General features: G+C 38.9%; 1 protein-coding gene across 1 annotated transcript in view; it reads left to right on the top strand.

The window, feature by feature from the left end:
* Nucleotides 1-16,000, top strand: part of OIT3 (oncoprotein induced transcript 3) — a 31,354-nt gene that overhangs the window by 7,547 nt on the left and 7,807 nt on the right. Inside the window, exons 4-7 of the mRNA XM_051982173.1 lie at nt 2,305-2,427; nt 7,634-7,756; nt 9,329-9,489; nt 12,760-13,175. Coding sequence (XP_051838133.1) covers nt 2,305-2,427; nt 7,634-7,756; nt 9,329-9,489; nt 12,760-13,175 — 823 coding nt within the window. The remainder of the gene's footprint in view (nt 1-2,304; nt 2,428-7,633; nt 7,757-9,328; nt 9,490-12,759; nt 13,176-16,000) is intronic.

The following is a 16,000-nucleotide window of genomic DNA, read 5'->3' as shown; positions in this document are numbered from 1 at the left end:
GGGTTTATTCTTCAATCTGTTGACACTAGGAGTCTGTGATTTCATCGGGGAGAGATTCAGATGAAGTGCTCCAGAAAAACATGAGTGAAAAGCAGTTTCCTGGAGGAAGTGACTCCTGAGCTAATCCTTGAAGGCAGGAATGGATTGCAATGGTTAGAGAGGAGAAAGAAGTGCATTCTGATGTTAGGAGACACCTGCATAAATGCTTGGAGACTGTAGAGAGGCTAGGGTCAAGGAGACTCAGCATAGAGGCCAAAAAAAGAAGGATGATAAAGTGAAAGAAGGCGAAAGTCTCGTACTCAGAGTCTGGTTATGAAGTTAAATCCCGGGCTAGGATTTTGCTTTAATTTTTTGCAATAGGCAAGAGAAAAAATCATCAGATTCCAGTGCACTTAAGCACTAGAAAAATAATTTTGGCAGCTTGAATAAAATTGGGGTCAAGGAGCATGGAGGCAGAAAGCCCAGTTAGGAAGCTATTGTAATAGTCCAGAACGAGGTGATAGCAGCCAGCGTACAAGGAGGGAAAAGGATGAATGTGGGAGATGTTATGGAGGTGGAATCAATAGACCTGGCAACTCATTGTATAGAGAGAGAGTGAGAAGGTGGACCTTGTCAGATAGGACGCCAACGTTTTGAGCTTGGGTGCCTAGGGAAATGATGGTGGTTCATCAAATAGAAACTGGGAGATTAGGACAAAGGGCAGATTTGGATAAGTGAGAAGGAGAACCTGCCTTTCTATCTCACAATTATGAGGGAAGCGGTTTATAAACCCTTAACATGCCAAGAAAGGAGAATGATTATTTCTATCATGCTTTCATTCTTTATTTATTTTCTTTCCAGGATTATTTTTATTTTTTATTATAGCTTTTTATTTACAAGATATATGCATGGGTACATTTTCAGCACTATCATTATTTCTTCTTGTTTTCCAAATGTGAATCTGTCTTCTACCTGTGAACCTGAGGTTCCTTAAGGGCAGAAAAAAGCATCTTTCAGGGCTTTCACTCCATTTACATAGTCTTCTGAAACCTAGCATTACTTTCAGGCCATGATGAAGCATGGGAGCGTGTATCACTAGTTATAATGGAACATAACTATTTTCAGTTACATTTCTTAAATGTTTTTATATTTAAAGATGCTGAGATCTATATTACTGATGTTCATTGAATATATAAAAATATGTTAAAACATGAAAAAAAGAAGGGCAGATTTAGGAAGGCAAAGATGCATTGGGTTTTGTATATGTTGAGTCTGAAGATGCAAGGGCAATCAGGTAAAGGGATATAAGAGGGAGTTAGACATAAAGGAAAGGGATCAGGGGCTAGGTATTGGAGTTATCTGCATGGAGGTGATGACTAAAGTCATTGGAGGAGATAAGATGAAGAGGAGAGTTCAGAGAAAGAAGAGGCACAAGAACAGAACCTTGGATCGAGAAATGGATAATAAACCAGCCAAGCAGACCAAGAAGGAGCAGTTTGGGCAGTAGGAAAAGTACCAGGAGAGCAGTCACAGAAACTAAAGATGGAGAGAAAACTAAGGAGGGGGTGGTAGACAGCATCAAATAGTGCAGAAAGATCAGGGAAAATGAAGGCAGAACAAGCTATTAGCTTTGGAAATTAGATGGAGCAGTTTCAGTAGAGGCGGGCTCAAAAGCCATATTGCAGGGAACTGAGATCAGAGAGAGTGATGAGGGAAGGGAAGGAGAGGAGAGAAATGCAGCCTGTTTCTAAAAGGGCGAGAGAGATAGCCTGAAGGGATGAGAGTGAAGAGAAGCTTGGACTTCTTTAAAAGAGGAGACTAAAGTTTTTCAGGAAAGAATAAATGAGGTACACCTCTACTAGGAACTTGGTAGCATAACCTACAAACATACCTGCAGGTCCCACAGTTCTGCACTGTGTCTGATTGGAGAAAATTGGCCAGTAATATAATTAGTCTTCTATATTTTAGCAGAGAGAAATTGTACAGGTAACCGGATTGTGCGTGTGTGTGTGCAGGTGGGTGGAAGGTACCTTGAACCACTATGTGCTATACAGAGAGAACTGACCAGTAATAGAATTAGCCTTCTACATTTTGGCAGGGACAAGCTGTACTGGTAACCAGATTGTGGGTGTGCACATGTATGTGGAAGGTACCTCGAACCACTGGCTAATATACAGAGTGATAAAAGGCATACTGATTTTATCTGGGAGAATGTAGGTGTTCTTCCAAGGGGTTTGACTTTCCCTATAATGGAGGCGATCCTCCCTTCTCCCCTTAACACTGACCCCTCAGTTATGGATTGCTTGTATAATTTCTACCCTACAGATGAAAATGAGTGTGAAAAAAACAACGGGGGCTGCAGTGAGATCTGCGTAAACCTGAAGAACTCGTACCGCTGTGAATGTGGGGTTGGGCGTGTTCTAGGAAGTGATGGCAAAACCTGTGAAGGTGAGAATTGGAGAGAAGGGATTTGAACTAATGGTGAGGATCGAGGAAACTAACTGGAAATAGTGACATTGACTTCTCCGTGCCTTTGGAGAAGAATGGTTCTCTTAGCAGGGGTCCTCAAACTTCTTAAATAGGGGTCCAGTTCACTGTCCCTCAGACTGTTGGAGGGCCGGACTATAGTAAAAACAAAAACTTGGTTTTGTGGGCCTTTAAATAAAGAAACTTCATAGTCCTGGGTGAGGGGGATAAATGTCCTCAGCTGCTGCATCTGGCCCCCGGCCGCAGTTTGAGGACCTCTGTAACTTAGACTATGAATACTGATTTAATGTCTTAATGGGTTGGAAGGAATATAGGGCCTGGCACTAGGAAGATCTGAGTTTCAATCCCACTTCTGACACTTATGAGCTGTGTAACCATCAGCAAATCACTTTGCCTCATCTGTTTAAAAGGGGATAATAATGCCTGCAGCACCTACCTCAGAGAGTTGTTATGAAGGTCAAATGAAAATATATTTAACACACTTTTTAAAAATTTAAAACTCTATGCAAAGTCAGTTATTATTATTAATAAGGTAGTTGATTTTATACCCTGTGAAATTGCCTTAAGGAAGACAAATAATAAGCTCTTTTTTTAAAAGATTGGAAATGGCGTAAACATTTTATATGACCAAGTAATAATGAAGCCACAAATCAAAATAATGCTTTGTACTATTTATGGAATGGGTGAAATGAAAATGGCATTCGTACATAATATTCTAATGACCCCTCTCCTTCAGGGTGTTTTTCCTGTTATAAGTAGCTTATTGTTGTTGTTTAGTCATTTTCAATCCAGTTCTTGAAATGGTTTGCCATTTCCTTCTCCACCTTGTTTTACAGATGAGGAAACTGAGGCAAACAGGGTTAAATGACCTGACCAGAGTCACATAGTTAATAAGTAGCAGAGGCTGTATTTGAACTTGGTTTTCCAGACTCCAGGTTCAGCCTTCTATTCACTGCAGCACCATCTGGCTGTCCATCTCCAGGGAGGTACATTTGTTAACAACTGTATCTTCTATAATACTTTTATTACTTAACTCTAAATACTGAAGGTATCGGACAATGTCACAGACCCTCCGGGTCTGAGTGAGACGGATGAACTTGGGAGCCCTATTATAGGCAGAGGGAGGGGTGGGACCCAAAGTCTGACAGACCTTGTAGATTTATTGTTCAGAGAGATGAATACAGCAGGTGCTCATGCTGCTGTCTAATGGGCAGCTCAAGACCATGGAACACAAGCATTGGAGTCCGAGGAGAGCCAGGTTTGGATTCTATTATTTACATTTACTAACTGTTCAGTCTTAGACAAGTTTTTACTTTTTTGTTCAGTTGGACCCAATTCTTGGTGATCCTTTGTGAACTTTTCTTGGCAAAGATTGGAAGGTTTGATATTTCTTTCTCCTACAAATGAGGAAACTGAGCAAACAGGGTCACACAGTTAATAAGTGTCTGAGGCTGGATTTGAACCCAGGAAGATGAGTTTTCCTGGCTCCAGATCCAGCGCCCTATACACTATGGCACCATCCAGCTCCATATTTACCTTTCTGGGTCTCAATTTCTTCATTTATAAATCAGGAAAGAGAGTAACAATTGTGTACAGTCATCGTGAGAAAAGTATCTTACAAACCTCAAAGAGCTTTAAAAATGGGACTTGTGTTTTTCCATAAGCTTATTTCAGTATCTTTGGACTCAAAGTTATGACAGCACAGAAAGACCCAAGCATGACTTGCACCAATGTGAATATTTAAAAGTCTTAGATAAAGAATGTTTAAGTACTGCAGCAGCCATTATGTGCTGCATATGCAGCTAGTGCCTCTAAGAACAAGGCTAAATTTATTTGAAATTTTATTGAAATAGGTGTAATGGCCTGGATTCTTCCTTAATCTTCTTTATTTTCTGCAATAATCTTTGCGTATTTGAGCACTGCAGGAGATAATTAATTCCGAAGGAGGCTCCTGAGGAGCATTCTTAATTACTCGTCATCAGTTTATTGGCTGAACATGCAGTCCATTCATCAGACTGCTCTCAGCTTTGTCATCCACAAATCCATGGATTTAAAAGGAAAACTCTGGACAGGTTCCACCTCAGGATTTATTTCCTTTGTTTCCCTTCAGTGACCTGGCTCCTGGTGGTGCCATTACAACGAGGTTATTGAAAACTTTTTCTTTGTCTAAGTTATTGGAGACCTACAACTGTAGAATTGTGAGCTTGATTGAGACCATAGGGCTCTATCCTGAAGCAAGATCCTTCTATAATAACCTTAATCAGTAGAATCCATGAATCCCTTAGGCCAGCTCAGTTTAATTTTCCCAAAGATGAGAGTGCTTGGAAGTAGAACTGGTTGAATATTAAAACTTGCTCTTAGCATTTTTCTAAAGAAAAGAAACTTTAGAATTGATCCAGTCTAACCTTCTCGTTTCACATGAGAAAAGGAAGCCCACTGAATCACAAATTTTAGAATTAGAATGGACCTCAACTGTCAGTTAATTTAACCTATATCCCCCAAAAGAATTCTCATTAAAATATGCCAACAAATTTTTATCCTGTCTGTGCCTGAAAGCTTCCAAGGAAGGCAAACCCATTAGCTCCTGACACAGCTCTCTTTACTCAGGAAGAGCTCTAGTTGTAGGGAAATTTTTCCTGATATCCAGCCTTAAATTTCCCCTTTGCAACTTTCCCCTAGCCTGGTCTCTAGGGCTAAACAGATACATCTGATATCTTTTTGAAAAACCACATACAGAGGGTATGATCTGGAAGAGGATCCAGCAAAGGAAACATTCTTAATAAAAGGAATAAGGAAAAGAAATCTGCTTTATGTTAACTTTTCATATTTTTTTCCTATTTGAAGATGCCCAATTAATCATTATTCCTAGATGTTAATTCAGCTAGACAAAAATCTATGATTTCATTTGTGTGGGGAACTTCCAATGGGGATGCACCTTCCACAAAAACAATCTGAGAATTCTTAGTCTTAGGCAATATATATCGATTAAGAGAAGCTAGGATTTAAATGAATTGCTTGTGCTTTATATATCCAGTATTTGTTGAAAGCTAGATTTGGTCTTCTAAGTCCAAGGACAATGCTTTACCCACTATACCACATTACCTCTGATATAATTAAATAGAAATCTTCCCCCAGTGGTTTCAAAGGTCAAAGAATTGCCTTTCTCTGTTAAATTTATAGTTTCAAAAATAGGACTGCCTTGAATTTATTCCCTCTAAGTTTCACAAAGATTAGTTTAAATTAATCAAATTAAATTAATTAAAAAGTTAATTTATTAATGTTCAAGCAATTTATGCAATCATTGTGCAAGAAATAATTGAAATCATAACCTGTAGTCAATTTTTCTCTCTCCTTGAGCACTTAAGATGTCATCCTCATTAAAGAAGGGCCTTTTCTAGATGCTGAGATAGGAAAGTACTCCCAATGAGGCTGATTTTTGAGGCAGCCAGGTGGTTCTGGACTTGGATTCACAAAGACCCGAGATCAGCCTTTCTTAGACACTTACTAGCAGTGTTCATCTGGATGTCTTACATTGTCAAAATGGATTTCACAGAGGAATGATCCAGTGCAACAACATCTGGGAGCCCATATTTCTTCCTGTGAGGAGGAAAGGGGAGAAGGTCCTGCCTGGTGCTTCATTTCCTATCCATCCTATGCAGCACAACTTCCTCAAGAAGGACCCTTCCAAGGTCCTACATTTGTGACACTTCTCTCCTTGGAGTTTCCTTCTTTAATTTCACCTACTATGCAATGTCTCTCTCTCAACAGTTCCTTATCCATGTCCAACCTGAAAAAATACCTACTAACAGTTCTGTTTCTATAACAGCACTCAAATGCTGTAGGTTCATCAATATTTCAAACTATCGGTTCTTCTTTCATCCTCAGAGGACACATGGTACCTCTCTATAATATCCCAGAGTCAGGAGAGAGAAACTCTAAAGCAATAACTTTGATGATGCTTTCCAAAACTGGATGAATTAACACATTCTTTAAATCTGCCTTTTTCAGTCTTTTCAGCTCCCTCTTTCTTACTTCTAAGAATGTTTACCATTCCTCTGGAAGTTTAATAACAGCCAGGTTTGCATGCTGAAAATGACAAACTGAAATTACGTTAGCTATAACATTTTTCTTGGGAAGAACATTTTTACTTGGGAACTTGAAAAATGTAATGGTATTATATCTTCCCCATAAAGAAAATGTAAATAAAAGCTCTTTTGAGCAGTTTCTTATGTTTTTATTTTATTCCATTCTGGTTTGACTTTCATAGTAGACTTGTTATCACAGAAAGCATTAACCTGAATACATTTGGGTTCTGAGATCCCAAGAGTAGCAGGTAATGGACCAATGGACAATGAATTCAATTCACAAGAGTATCCAAGATCTTGTCTAGCTGAATTCATAGCCTGACAGTAAGAATAACAGATTTTTTCATATTCAATGCTGTTCTGCAAGCTTTCAAACAGGATGAAGAGAATATTTCATCAATTGAAATTGGCTTGTTCTGTTTTTCACAAAGCTTGGCTTGGCTACCCCATTTGTTCAGTAAAATAGCAGCCAGTCAGGAAAATTCCATTTTGTTGGGGGAAAAAGTAAGACCCAGGAGAAGTACACATCTGAAATGTGCACTTCTCTGACCAAATTCCAACAAGCAAACTTTTTTTCCATTTGGGTTTCTTGCCTCATCTCTAATTAGACATGATATTTGTGAAGAGTAGCCTAAAAAGGAAGAACTAAAAGAGAAGCGAGCTGACACTGAAGTTCTGAGTTCTAATCTCCCTTATTACACATGCTGGTAGTACTACCATAATCAAGTCACTTAAATCCTTAGTTTCAATTTTCTTATTTTCAAAATAGGGGAAATAATATCTATCTCTTTGGATTGTTGTAAGGAACAAATAATATATGCAAAGCATTTTTGAAACTTTAAAGTACTATGTAAATGTTAGCATTATCATTACTAGGAGAACTCTAAGGTTCTTTCCAGTTCTAAATCTAAGATGTTATGATAATTGTTTTGCAATAGTGAAGGAAATTTACACATTAAAAGTTCTCTAAACTGGAGAAATCACAAGTCCAGAGGCCAGATCTTGCAAGAATTTTATTCCAGCATCCCTTCCAGAATCTCCCAGTCCAGGAAGTCCATTTGGCTTTTCTATTTATATTGCAGACATTGAGGGTTGTCAAAATAAAAATGGCGGCTGCAGCCATTCCTGCCGTGGATATGGAAACACTTATCAATGTGAATGCCCTCGCGGGTTGGTGCTATCTGAAGACAATCACACTTGTCAAGGTAGGACTTGGGCTATAACCCAAACTCTGCTGAAAGTTACCTAATATCCTTCTTCTCTCCTAAACTCACTGCCTTCCAGGTCTCCTTATCCCTGCCTCCTTTCAATATAAAGCTTCCTGAGTGTAGGAATAAGTACCCCAGAATTGTTTAGGAGGCTAAGAAGTTTTGTCAGAAATATTGCAGAAGATTTATAACTCCTTAACTCAGTTCTCTGAATTTACATTTGTATTATTTCTACAGCTTCTACTATTATGTTAAGTAATGATGATGAAGTGAGAGAGAACCTGGGCCAGAGTTAAGTTTTGCTTCAACCATATTCTGACAGTGTGATCCTGAACAAGGAACTTTTTCTTAGGACCCCAGGCAACATTCTGAGAATATAAATTGTAGAATATTTGCAGATCCCAGTTTCTATTTCATAAAAAGTGAGCCATGGGGGCTGGCTCTACATGCAGTAAGGGACAAAGGAAAGTGCACTGAACTTGATATTTGGAGGTCTGGGTTGAAATCATATTGCTACCACTTGCAAATCATGAATGCTTTTGGCTAATTTACTTCTCTGGTCATCAGCTTCCTCATTTCTAAGATGAGATTGGGTTAAATGACATCCAGGGTCCCTCTAGTACAAAATGTATGATCCTATGATTGCCTAGCAAAGAAACCTAAATCTTCTGATTTCCACTTAATACTTTCCCCCCAGAATCTATTGTGATTACACCCATCTCACTAGACCATAAACAAACAACCCCATAAATACCTAATCAATATTTATTTTCCTAATAAAGAAATGAGAAGAATGATTCTCAAAATAGGTATAGCAGCATCCACTGTTTAATCCTCCAGGGACTACCCCCTCAGGGTATGGGTTTCTCAGTGCCCAGAAGGAGATTTCTCCATATTTATTTTTATAATTTTTTATTATATGTTGGACTTTATCCTCACTCTCATTGGTGAAAGGCACTTTGGGGACTAAATTGGAAGAAAAGAAAAAAATTACTGTATCTTAAAGACAAAGCAATCTTTTGTATTGAATTAAAATTGAACTTATCAATAGTTTGTGGTTTACAAGTAATGACAATCTGAAACCTCTCCCAAACCATACTGACAGTACCTATTTTATGAGGCAATAATTAACAAGAAGGCCATGGCGGTTTGCTGAGGATGTTTAAACCTATAAAGAAGAACACTTTTCCTGCATTGCCAATAAATTCACTATGGGATAAATATCAATCCGTTAAGGGTTCAGGTCATGGTTTTGTGCTGGCCAGATCTTTGGAAAAGACCTGAATATGTAATATTTTCAAATTCTGGAAATGTTTTCACTTAAAGCAACAACAGAATATTTAAGAAATGTATCCAGGTCTGGTCTCAAAAGGAAGAATTCTGGGCTAATATTCACTGACTTCCTTTGAGATCTTTGAAAGAAGTTGGAAAAGACACGTAAGTACAATTAAAAAAAAAAAAAAACTCGAGGACACCCAAAACAAAACTCTTCTCCCTCGGTATCTTCCTTCCCCCTCACCATTGCTTAGATTTTCTACTTATGCCTGACAATTTCCACCTTTCTTTCAGTCCCTATGAGATGCCAGTCGAATGCTATTGAAGTGAATATCCCCAAGGACCTGGTTGGAGGGCTGGAGGTCTTCCTGACCAACACGTCTTGCCGAGGGGTCTCCAATGGCACCCACATCAATATCTACTTCTCCCTCAAGACCTGTGGCACTGTGGTGGATGTAGGTTCCTCAGGGAGGGAGGACATGTGGGGATGATCCAAGGATCTGAAGCTTGGGAAATGGGTTATAGATTGAATGTTTTAAGTTACAGATAAAATAGACCCATAATAGAGAATTTAATTCAACTTAGTGAGCATTCACTCAGCACCAACTATGTGCCAGATACATATCTAAGAGATGGATGGAGAGCTCGCTTCAAAGTCCGTAGGGAGCTTACATTTCACTGGACTGAACCTCAAGCACTGCACCCGTGAAGATATTTTCATGAGAGTATCAAGCTCAACTGCACCAGACTTTTGGTTACTTCAGCCCAAAACTGTAATCTCCACTCCTGACAATATAGATCAGAAAGAGATTAAATAACAACATATAGTTGGGCCAACATAGTGATCCTTTTTCAGTCACCATCTTCTCTGGCAACATTTTACATTGCTGACTATTATTTCCTTCTTAGTATTCTCTCTTCCCTTTGCTTCCCTGATGCTGCTCTTTTAGCTTCCTCATCTCTGATCATTCCTCATGCTTTTTTGCTGGTTCTTTTCTCTCTGTCATCTGCATGTGGGCATCCCCAAAAGTTCTGTCCTTGGTCTGTGTCTCTACCTTTTTTTTTCCTTTGGCAATATTGTCCAGTGCCATGACTCCAATTATCATCTCTTGGCAGATGACACCCAAATCTAGAGACCTAGCTCAAAGTTCTCTCTTAGAATTTCATATTTCCAAGTATCTCCTAGGTGTATCCACCAAAATGTATCCAAACTTCAAACTCAACACATTCAAGATTGAACTAATTATCTTTCCTCAAAAACCCTCTTTTTTTACTTACCTAATTCTGGTGAATGGCGCCACCATTTTCCAAGTCTTTCAGATTTGAAACCTTGTGTTCTTTTGCCTCCCAGTACAGAATGAATTCACTAATCCTCTGTCCCCTAATTTATCTCTGCTTATGAAAATCTTTCTGCTCCTGAAGGGCCCAGCTTAGATGCTAGTTTCTCCATGAACTCTTCTTTGATCCCACCCAAATAGAAGTTGTTATCCCCCCAATATCTCAGGTTTAACCTCTCCTATGAACTTAATTTGTATTATAGTTATTTTAGTCTTCTTTTATGCTTCTAAACCTCTTTAGGTCAGGGACTTTGTTGACATTCATTCTGGAACACATTTATATTTGTGTGTGTGTAGGGGCCAAAGAAGCCTTTGTGAAGAACGTGAACTGAGTCTCAAAGGATGTATCTGATTCAGATATGTAAAGCAGAGGGGTCTAGCAAGGGAGATAATGGGGAGCAAAAGTTCAGAGACAGGAATGAGCAAGCCATGAACTAAAGTCAGTGAAGAGATTTTTGAAACAGAGTTAATTTGAAAGTTGTAGGAGATATAGTCAGAAAGACAAGTTGGTAGCAAATTATAGAGGCCCTAAAAGCTAGGGGGAAAAGAGGTTCAACCATATACCCTACCAATGGCAAGCAATTGAAGGTGTTTAGAATATTTCCATCGGAGTTTGGGGTAGCTATTGTCTTAAGAAATAGTGTTATAGAAACTCCATTATTGCAATGTCATATTAGGTTGATTTTGGGTGAGGGGAACATTGAGACTAGATAAGGAAGCTAGTTAACCCCTTATAATAATCCAATACGAGGTAATGATCAATTTAATCGTTGAATAAATATTTATTAACTTCCAAATATGTTCAAGGTATAATTCTATTCCAGAAAAATATAATTATGTTCTTTAGACAGAAGAAGCCATTTTTCATTTTATCTTAGATTCTCAGGTACTAGAGTAGTGCTTTTTACATAGCATGTACTTGATAAACAATTGCTGAATTAAGCTGAAAGTGCTATGTAAGAGTATAAAGAATACACAGAAGTATAAGACATGGTTCCTTGCCTCCCCCCCCAGAAACTTACAATTTAGTTGTAAAAAAAAAAAGTAGGATATACACATATAAAAGAATAATATATAATAAGTGTTAAATAAAGGTCACTAATTATAAATACTATTAGGGATGTGATTGAACTAGGATGATACCAGTTGAACTATTGAGAAGGGGACTGGAATTGACTGGGAATGGTGAATAAGGAAAAGGGAAAAGCTAACTATGATATTGAGACTTGAAGCCTAGTTTTCGGGGAAATGATCATCAACCCAATAGGGAAATTTAAGAGGATCACTTTGGGATGGAAGAATGTGAGTTCCATCTTTGATATGTTGAGTTTGAAGTGGAAAGAAAACAACCAAATGAATGTGGTCAACCAGCAGCTGAAAATTTATACTCAGAACTCGAAAGGGAGGCCAAGAGCTAGTATGCAGATTTGACAGCTCTCTCTCAAACTTGGAACTATGAGAATGGATATTCCATAGTAGAATTTAAATCCACTCTGGTCTTTCTAAAGGACCTGCTTTAGGGCTACCATAAGCAAATGGTTTTGGCCTAAAACTAGTGAAAAAGAAGTGAGGGAAACTATCCGTGTGTGTGTGTGTGTGTGTGTGTGTGTGTGTGTGTGCACGTGTTTTGATCTAATTATTTATTGTTGTTAATAAGTCATTTCAGTCATATCCATTCTTTTCTATCTCATTTGGATTTTCTTTGCAAAGATACTACAGTGGTTTGCCATTTCCATCTTCAGCCCATTTTGTTCAGGATCTCACAGCTAATAGTGTGTATACAGTTCTATTTGAACTCATGAAATTTAGTCTTCTTGATTCCAGGCCCAATATTCTCTCCACTATACCACCTAGATGATAGATAATAGATAGATAGAGAAGAGAGAAAGAGAGAAAAAAAAGAGAAAGAGAAAAAAAGAAAAGAAAGAGAAAAAAGAAAAGAAGGAAGGAAGGAAGGAAGGAAGGAAGGAAGGAAGGAAGGAAGGAAGGAAGGAAGGAAGGAAAGAAGGAAGGAAAGAAGAAAGGAAGGAAGGAAGGAAGGAAGGAAGAAAGAAATATCCATTCCCTGTATTAATTAAGTCATAGGTACAGACCCAAAAACAAAAACTGGTGCTAAGGGCAGTTGTTTCTATGCTGCAGAAGGAGTGCTTGTGCCTCCTAAATTACATTACCCTGGACAAAATCCCAGCCATAACGCCCTAGTTACAACTTGATGAAGAATAGTTAAATCTCTTGAGGGACAGAACCTGGGAGACTGGGGACCCTCTTGATGTCATCCTAAAAGTAAAAGAGAATCGCTCAAATGCTGACACCTGGGTCCCCAGGGGACTAAGACACTAACAGAAATGCCTCCTGGGTATAACACTGCCTTTTCCCTCCCACCTTCAGGTGGTCAATGATAAGATCATCGCTAGCAACCTGGTGACCGGGCTCCCCAAGCAGATGCCCGGCAGTAACGGCGACATCATCATCCGCACCAGTAAGCTGCTGATCCCGGTCATCTGCGAGTTCCCTCGCCTCTACACCATTTCTGAAGGCTACGTGCCCAACCTCCGCAATTCTCCCCTGGAAATCATGGGGCGCAGTCAGGGGATCTTCCCCTTCACTCTGGAGATCTTCAAAGATAACGAATTTGAGGAGCCCTACCGGGAGACGCTGCCCACCCTCAAGCTGCGGGACCTGCTCTACTTTGGGATCGAGCCCCTGGTGCACGTGAATGGGCTGGAGACCCTGGTGGAGAGCTGCTTTGCAACCCCAACAGACAAGATCGATGAGATCCTCAAGCACTACCTCATCCGAGATGGGTATGTATCTCCAGGTGTATCCCCAGCTTATTAAACCGTGATTCATGGCCCCATAATGTGAGGGGCATGAAATTATGATTATCAGTAAATGTTTGATTTGTATACCTATTTTATATACCTGGAGTCACGTAAAAATTTCTCAGACCAAAAGGGTTCCCAAGTGGAAGAAGTTTAGGAAGCCCTTTTGTCTAGCATCCTTGGCAGCAATCACAGACAAGGTTATTTCTTTTTTTAGGAGACTTCACTTTTAAAAAATGAATTTTATTGATATCTTTTGCTTTTGTATCTTCTTCCTGCCTAAATACGTCCTACTTACCCTCCTCTGTAAGCTATTGTCCTGTGACAGAAATTAAGGGGAAAACTCAGTTCAACAAAACTAATCCACACATCAACTAAGTCTGACAGTATATGCCAAATTCCATGTTCTTTGCAAAGAAGGGAGGAAAATTCATTTTCTCATCTCTCCTTTTGGGATATCCTATTATGTTTACAGAGAGTTGAGTCTGGGGTTTTTTAAAGTTAGTTTTGCTATTTGCATTGTGTTAATCTTTATGTTTTGTAATTTTCTTAGTTCCACTTTTCACTTTGCATTTCTTAACAAAAATCTTCTCATATCTCTCTGAATTACACATATTCCTCATGTTTCATAGTAAGCTAATATTTCATTATAATTGTGTACCAAACACTCAATGCTTATTAAATGTCTACTATGACCAGGTAGTGTACCCCCAAAAAAATAATTTAAAAAAATTTTAAATTAAATTTTAAAAAGGCAAATGATAGTCACTACCATCCAAGGAGCTCCATCTTATGGAGGAAACATCAAACAAACAAATATATAAAAAATAGGCTAGATAGAGAATAAATAGGAAATAATTGCCTATAATCCAATTAAAAGGAAACCCTTTTTTTCTTAGTGTTAGCCCTCAGAGCTTGCCTGAGAATTCTTAGTATATTTATGAATAGCACGAGTCTTCAGTGGTACCCACCACCTATGAACAAGACAATCAAAGCCTCTATCATTTCATTACTTCAAAGAACCATAATTTTGTAGGTTAATGAGGTTATTGCCTCTGCTGTTTGCAGATCACAGCCCCTCTGTAACTGAATGAATGATCTTTGGAAGCTTCTGGGAAATTCATCAGCCCGGCCTTTGCGGGGATGAGACAGTCCCAACTTCCTTACGGAGCATTTTGTGGCTTTGTCTTGATTTCCCTGATCTCCTTTGATCTTTGCAAAAATTGTTATCTTCCTTCCGTAGATGAGGATGCTCAGTTGTAAATCAGCCTCCATTACTTGCTGCTTTTGTCCTCTAGAGGGGGTCAAAGCTTCAATAAACCAACCTAAGTGTACAAGGGGCCAAGTTCAACCCTCGGTCAAAAGCATTTATTTGGCCTTGCTAATAGAGTGTCTCTTGAGAGGGCAGATAAGTTCAATGTTCTTCCAGCTGTACCACTTCATAGTTATGTAAGTGTAAGGACTGGGGTTGAAAATAGATTCAAGTAGTCTCTCTCAGTGGTCATCCCCTAGCTCCTATTTCCATTAGTTAAAATGGAAAGCTTGTCATTCTGCATTGTAATGATAAGCAAAGATAGGATCTCACAGGAAATTCTCTTATCTTTGTGACCTTAACATTTCGAAATGGAAAGCAAAAGCATTGGGTTTTCCTTTGACATTCTGTTTTCTTCTTTTTAATTAAAAAAAGAAAAACAAACACATGAGCTTTGTGCTGGGTAGTTTAATGGCCCTATTTACTTTTAACAAAAATAAATGTACAATAAAAATATATCACTTGTCCAGAGAAATTCAGTAGAGATATTTATCTGGAACAGAACCAAGAGAGCAAGAAAGGCCTGTGGACGACCAAAGCAACCAGCACAAAGTTCATGAATTTTATAGTAAAACTGTAGGCTTTTACTCGAATACCATTTATTCTTATGACACTTTGAAAGAGTTTAGTTATTTTATTTCTTAGTCCACAGAAAATAACAAACTGTAAATAAAACAGAGGTGAGAAACTACCATGGGAAGGTATCAACTCAGCATCCAGAGAAAAGGTCAGGGAAAATCCACAATCAGGCACAATTCAGAAAGTATAGTCTGAGCGTGCACCTTCCCCCCATCCCCTTTTAAAAATTAAATTATTATTATTATTATTTTTTGGTGGAAGCAAATAGTCTCAAACTGTAGTGGCTCCTTTCATTTTAATGAGAGCAGTTATGAAGCATTCATGCACACCTTCCCAATTTTAACCCCCCCTTTGTTGACCAAAATATGCCCTCCAAACCAACACTTAATTGTTTAGTAAATCCCACTTACCCCAAGGAGAACAAGGTGATGGGGGGGTGTTGTGAAGGCAAGAGAAGGGAAGCAGGTGTTCCATTCTGGAGCCCCTCAATTCAGACAGGATATTGATAATCTGGTACATGACCAGTGAAGGGTTACCCGAATAGTGCAAGGACTTTATATGTGTATATGAGAACCTGGAGGAGAACCGGGGGATGTTTAGCCTGAGAAGAGAAGGCTCAGGCTAGTTCACAATGGCTGTTGTTAAGTATTTGAAGGCTGTTTTATTGAAGAAGTTAGATTTGGGCTCTTTGGTATGGAAAGCCTGACCCAGGAACAACAATAGATAGAAATTGTAAAGAAGACAATTTAGGCTCAAGCTTTAAAATGCACTAAGACTTTTGGGAAAGCTTGTTCTTACTAAAAGGGAGTATGGTCCAAGCAGGATGGGCAGTCATGGGAACAGAAGCTTTCCTCTCGGAAGCTGGAAGACCGTTTGAGTGTATGAGAACTACTGTGGGGATGAGAGGGACTCCGGA

Source organism: Antechinus flavipes, chromosome 2 (genome assembly GCF_016432865.1).
Source record: "Antechinus flavipes isolate AdamAnt ecotype Samford, QLD, Australia chromosome 2, AdamAnt_v2, whole genome shotgun sequence".
Lineage (NCBI taxonomy): Eukaryota > Metazoa > Chordata > Mammalia > Dasyuromorphia > Dasyuridae > Antechinus > Antechinus flavipes.
The sequence above is the reverse complement of the archived record's forward strand: the minus strand, read 5'-3'. Positions and strand labels throughout refer to the sequence as shown.